Source organism: Formica exsecta, unplaced genomic scaffold, assembly GCF_003651465.1.
Source record: "Formica exsecta isolate Colony F162 unplaced genomic scaffold, ASM365146v1 scaffold201, whole genome shotgun sequence".
Taxonomy (NCBI): Eukaryota; Metazoa; Arthropoda; class Insecta; order Hymenoptera; family Formicidae; genus Formica; species Formica exsecta.
In genome coordinates, this window is record NW_021849308.1 from 2,771,496 (window position 1) to 2,777,986 (window position 6,491).

Genomic DNA, 6,491 nt, shown 5'->3' on the forward strand with positions numbered 1-6,491 from the left:
TTAATATATAAAAAAATATATAAAAAATTATCTTTTACAACTTTTATCTATATTTTTTTATATTTAATCAAATTACTTTTATATTGATATTTATATTAGATAAAAATTCCGTGTGCATCAGAGAGAAAAAGAGAAAAAATCAAAATAATTAATATATTGCATATTATGTTAATTTTTAACAGAATAGAATTAATTAATTTTGATCATTTTCAAGATAACTAACCGATAATACAAGAACTGAAGAGCCCAGAAGATACCCTCTTCTTGCCATTGAGTTACGAATAGACACCTTAAAGTGGCTACGTCTAGGAAGGTTGCAGCTCGAACATCCAGATCGACTGCTGCAGAACCGGCAGCCTGCTCCGTCGTTGCATCATCAAGTTGACGTTGAACCGAGACACTTTCATGTGTTTTCGAAATTTCCTGCGGTTCTTTTTCCGCCTTACAAATTTTCTCCTCTTTTTCCTTTTCCGCCTCTCTATAATAAAAAATACTCTTTGATAAAAATTACTAAATATCAAACTATTTTGCCTAAATCAAAATAGGTGAGATTGAAAATACAAATATTTGTTAAGCTATAAAAGAGTTTCTTTTAATAGCTTTAATTTTAATTAAATAATTAAATAAAAATTATATATAAAAAAATATAAAATTCAGCCAACCCGGTTTTTGCTGTTTTTCCATGATATTGTTTGCACGTGTCTAATCCAGAAATTGCTGTGACCTGCTCTATCGTCAATGTAGATTTCGAGGAGCTGGTCGTCCTGCCCATCGCGACGTGAAAGATGCTGGCTTCACCCTGCGGTAGCCACAAAAATATTATTTGTTCTGCGCTTAGTCTCAAGACATTACCTCGCGTAACTCACTGCAAATATGGTGGAAACTTCTTTTACCCCATCAAGCATTCTCTCCGATTCACTCAAAGATGGTAATCTGAATATTACCTAGTATAATGAAAAATACGTTATTTGTCAATTGAGTATGTGCTATTAATATCCATTAAAATTATTGTATAAGCTCTCTTCCTTACCACATGCTCGTCCTCCGCGCCGGAGCTTTCCTCAGGAATGGTTTCTGGGAAGACTGTGTCTTTTGGTGATAACAACCAAGTACTCTGTTGCTGTTATTATTTATATAAATTTACTTTTCCTGTTTTATTTAATCGAAAAACTTTGAAATACTTATTTTATTTGATTTTAAACTCACATCATCGTCAATTGCTTTCGAAGACGGTGGGGCGCTTTGATCCGAAAACGATTGGTTGAGTGGACTTTCGATATCTAAACAACATTTAATGAAAGAAAGAGATGATAAAATAAAGAAAAAGAAAATATTGTTAAATATAAAGATAAATTCGTTAAATATATAACAGATATTTTAATATAATATAATATAGAGATTATTTTATACTAGAAAAATATATGTATAATAGACTTTGTGTGTTATTAACAAAGCGGACTTACTTCCTCCGACAAAGACATCATCGGACAATATGTGATGCTTGGCGGATTTAAAAGTCCGGTTCCAATAAATACGCGGCTTGGCACGGCAATGCGCCGTGAAGCAAGATGCCTCCGGATGTCGGCATTCGTACATGGCGGACCATATTTTTAGGCCATTCTCTAATCGTAAATTCGTCTTGAAATCGATGTCTTTTAAATGATTAAACAAAGGCGCAAACAGGTAGACAAAGAGCTGGACCAAGAAAGAGAATAATCAATTTCACAATTTATGTTTCATTCATTAGATCATATAAAAGAAAAAAAAAATTCAATAACATACCGTCATGGTGGGTATCGGAAATAAGTAAAAAAAAGGATTTGACGGATCGACTTCGTTCTCGGAGCATTCCTCAGCCGAATCTAGGAGTATCCAGTGGAGAATATAAAGAAGAGTCGTTTCCATCGTGCCGAGACTCTGAAAATCCTTCCTGAAAAATTAACGACGACGATTTTTCTATCGCCTGAAAATTCAACCTGGAGAATACATATTGTTCGGTGTAGATCACCTATTATGCAAAAGACTGGCCGTAGCATGGAGAACGTAAGGAAGAGGGCTCAACGAGGGTGTCAGATCATTGTGAAGATTTTGTACTAAAACTCTCTCAAGACACTATACGAAAAGAAGAAAGATACGTTTCAAAAAATGTTTTATCATTTTTTAGCTTTACACAATTATAACGTTCTCGAAATAATTACAAATTTGGGTCGACATTTTGGAATTAAAATAATAACTAATCTCATCTGGCTGTCGATGTAATAATATGAATTATTATATTTTTATATATTTTATAAAAAAAAATTATGTATACTAACCGTGCATGCTTCCTTCATTTCCTATGCGAGCGTTTAGGGAATTAATACACAATATTAATTTATAGAAAATGATATCAGAATTACAAAAAACGAGAAGAAGTCAAAATAAGATTTACAAGATAAACGTGTTAAAATAGCAAAATTTTGCGACAGGCTACGAGCAAAGCTACATTAAATGCTGTTATATTTAATAAATAATAAATTGTTTTATATAATAATGCAGATATACTCTGATATGTAAATATATTCAATCATAATGAAGTGCGTTTGTGTGTACTAAATTATTATATAAAATATTTTTATAGGATCTAAGAATTAATTATATCGGAAATCAATATTAAAGATAAAAATTACTTTAACATTAATATTTACATTCGACTACATTGTTTCATTCCAAATTGTGCTGGAAAATTAATTTGATACATCTATAGATTTCATCTGATTACAAGAGGAGAACAAATATGTACGAGATGCGAGAATGACAAGACCACGGAAATAGATCTATCGAAATGACCAAAGCAGGCTTGTGTGCAAGCTCGCAGGCAGGTGTTAAACGGGCGAGCCAACTTACATGATGGCCTGGCGCATGTTGACAGAACTGCAGGTGACACGTGGAGGCGGCCGCGTGGAGAGGACATATATGTTAGTGCGAGTGAAGCAGGTATTGCATAACATAAGACTAATAGAACGAAACGATTGTACATTGTGCATTGTGTTAAAACCCGAGATATATCGCCTTTATACGAAACCTTTACAAATAGGAATCGATATAAAATCTTTCAGGTTTTAACGCAAGGTATCAAAAATATGTACAGAACAGCAAGAAAGCGAATATATTCGATATCGAATATATCCTCTCTACAAAACATTGCATTGTTTCAATTTAAGGGGATAAAAATTAAAAAATATTATTTATAATTTTTTCATCCTGAGATCCTCCAGAGTTAATTGTCTGCAACTAACTTTGTAAACGTACGTACATTATGGAAAAAATATAGTGAATTAAATAAATAATAAAATCGTAAATCAAATTTATTTTTTCGCAATTCTGACCTTGTTTTTGAAGCAATAATACATATTTGTAACGACGCATAATGATCGTAATAGAACATCGTTATTCAAGACATATCCAAGAACCACGAAGTAGAACATATTTACATTAATGGACATATGAAGCGGGTTCTGAAGCACAACTTTGGCAGAGACGATCACGAAAGCGGAAACCGGTAGGAAGAAAAGTTCCTCCGTAAGATAAATGTATTTCCGCAATTTAAATTGGCATCTCGGGATCGATGATATCGAAAACAGCGGCTATTATTATAAAGATGCGATCAAAAATATTTAATTTAACCAACCGTTTTGATGAATCTCGCTCTTAATATTGAATGCATTAGGCATTCTTATATTTTATAATTACGGTTTAATATGTTTGATATAATTTTTTTTCCTTCTTTTTCAGTCTAAAAGATATCTAGAATAATTATTGATTGAGTTGTTACCGTGCAAGATGCTTCATGAAGTTTTCCTAGCTTAGCTCGAATAAATGGCCTGAAAAAATAGTAAAATGAATAGATTGTTTACTTACAGATGGAGAGAGATCCTTATTTACGGCTGAATACTTTGGAAATAATAAAAAATCAGCTGACCTTATATGTCGCCAAAGAAACATCTGAACCGGAATAGGCAAAGGTTGCTCCTGGATGACTCCATCCAAGGACCGTCGTTTATCCATGCTTGTTGAGGCTGGCACTAAGAGTATCACATGTAAAGAAGTTAAGTAGCTTAATTTAAAGAATGCAAATACACAGGACATGTTTCGTCGATTCATAGTACTGCCATCGCTGCCACGTGTCTCACCTCGTAAAATAGAATCCTGCCGCCTTTCACTGTCAAATGTCTACGTCGTGCGCACACCCTCGGCGGAATCAACGGCACTCCATCAGCTAGTGGATCAATTCCCGACCGGAAAATGTCGAAGACGCAAAAATCGAGGACTAGGATAAGAACGATCTTATCTTCAAACGAAAGATTCACATACTTTGCCGAGTTGTAGGAGAAAAACGTCTTCCTTGCCGCGAGAAAACGAATCGTTGCGCAATATTATTCAACTACCCTAGGCGTTCTCTGGATGCAGCCATTGAAGAATGCCGGGCATGATGTCGTCGAAGAGTAGCGCCGCGCGAAGAGAGTGCATCACGTGTTCCACTCGACCTAGTAACACACTTCTGTCATTTCCTGCAGGTAGAGGTGTACGATGCATCCCGGTGCCGGGATAGCGTGTGACTGAGGAGAAAGAGACGCGTTCTACGCGCCTTCGTCCTCGCAGGCAGGATGGTGAATGCGCGTGCGACTCTCGGAAAATCTAATGCGCCGGTCGTTTCATCGATCAGCCCAGGAATCTGCTGCTGGACCACCCCTGCGGGAGGCGACCCACCCTGTAGCGGACGTGCGGCGCCGCGCCGCGCCACCATTTTTACCCACCTAGCTATTTACTCGAGTGGCGCCTGATATTAACAATGGGCGAGGCCATCTTGGAGCAATGATTAGTAAAGTAATGTACCCTTTCTTGTTTTGAACCAAGATATGTATCGTTGGATTATAATTAATAATTGAGATATAAGTATATTGGCAATTTATTTCCTTTATAGTGTAAGACTAATAACACATATTTTACGATATAAATGTTGTGGCTATAGCCATTTAAAATATGAATAGCGTACATGTGATAGAGTAGGGAAAATAAAAGTTACAGAAAGATAGAGAAGATATATATAAAATCAATACGAAAGCACGATACATACTCAAGAATGACATAATTAACGAGTTTGCTTATAAATCGATTTTTGCTCGTCGTTGTTCCAATCCATTGTCGTACTTTCGTCGGCATCTTTATGTGTGTCAAGATGCTTTTCAGCTGGGCATGGTTCTTTGTTGAAAAAAGTCTCAACGTCCTTCAACGTCATGTCCAACTCGAACACGATTTCCCGCACACATTTCATTACTTCGCCTGTCTTTAAAGTATTTTCAGGATTTACTAAAGGGCTGATCTCTATACAAACTTCCGTGTTATCGTCCGCATCGTCGGCTATTCTTTTCGCTTCCTCGCTGATAGTTTTACATATGTCGCGCCACAATTCCTTTTGACCAGGATGAAGAATTTCGACCAACTTTCGAAAACTATTCCAGTCCATATTTTTACTGCTCTCGAGAATTTTCCGGTAGATTGTTGAAATATCTGCTGCTACTGTATGCTCGTCACTATCGCCAACGATATCTTTTAACGATGCATCCTTGTAAATAATGTGCTGTGTGACTTTTCTTGTAAAATTGTCTGAAGGATTTATTTTTCCAAACTTGTCAGAAGAGATGGAGATAGCCACATTTTTGTAAGGGATCTTGACAGATTCTTTGGAGTTGTTTAAATCTTGATTACATGTATTTTCGAAGTTATCTTGTTTTCTAAGTAAACAATTCTTATCTTCCAGTAATTCAGATAACTTGGTTGAAATACAATCGTTTGCGCAGTTATTTGTTATCTCGTTAGAATGAACGAAACTGGCATCCACGGATTTAGAATGCTGCAATTTTTCAATATTTAACGCGTCGGTCATTAAACCTTTCTCGTGATAAAATGTCGAATTTTTAGCGGAATCGGATGATACTATCTTTTGGATTAAATGACAAATCTTTCTTCGTATTTTCGGCGATAATCGAGCAAAAATATCCAAATCGTGTGCTTGTAGTTCGCACATTGATTTTTTAGAATTATCCGAACGTTTATGGTTTGCAATTTGAGCTCTGACATGTCGAGCGATATCCAGAGAAGCTCTTGACGAAACTAATCTGCGGCCTCGAGAAATATCTCCATCTATGTCATTTATCTCATATTTGCTATCTAGAGACTCTATCCATTCGTGTATCAAATTCTCAGCGGACGACGAGCTAAAAGTCGTAGTAGCACTTTCCCTTCTTTGTTCTGATAAAGTACAATCTTCAAGAGAATCTTTTTCAATATAATTACACCAATTATCCGTATTTTTTATCTTCTCTCTCGTATTAATACGTCGTAAACTATTTGCGGAAAAGTCAACATTTTCTCTGTTACCGTTCATTCTTGGCATCGGTAAACAATGATATTCGTCCAAAACTATTTCAGGCAAATGTCCCGTTTCGTCG

The 6,491-nt window shown here is 35.8% G+C and overlaps 1 protein-coding gene across 1 annotated transcript in view; it reads right to left on the minus strand.

Annotated features, from left to right (window-relative positions):
• LOC115234616 (protein unc-80 homolog) overlaps positions 1 to 4,165 on the minus strand; it is a 37,073-nt gene extending 32,908 nt beyond the window's left edge. Inside the window, exons 1-12 of the mRNA XM_029805812.1 lie at positions 3,962 to 4,165; positions 3,815 to 3,863; positions 2,887 to 2,913; positions 2,316 to 2,336; positions 2,009 to 2,112; positions 1,783 to 1,930; positions 1,464 to 1,695; positions 1,207 to 1,280; positions 1,031 to 1,120; positions 867 to 944; positions 663 to 799; positions 224 to 478 (exon numbers count right to left, since the gene is read on the minus strand). Of these exons, the coding sequence (XP_029661672.1) occupies positions 224 to 478; positions 663 to 799; positions 867 to 944; positions 1,031 to 1,120; positions 1,207 to 1,280; positions 1,464 to 1,695; positions 1,783 to 1,930; positions 2,009 to 2,112; positions 2,316 to 2,336; positions 2,887 to 2,913; positions 3,815 to 3,863; positions 3,962 to 4,047 (1,301 nt within the window). The 5' untranslated portion in view covers positions 4,048 to 4,165. The remainder of the gene's footprint in view (positions 1 to 223; positions 479 to 662; positions 800 to 866; positions 945 to 1,030; positions 1,121 to 1,206; positions 1,281 to 1,463; positions 1,696 to 1,782; positions 1,931 to 2,008; positions 2,113 to 2,315; positions 2,337 to 2,886; positions 2,914 to 3,814; positions 3,864 to 3,961) is intronic.
• Positions 4,166 to 6,491: the final 2,326 nt, after the last annotated feature.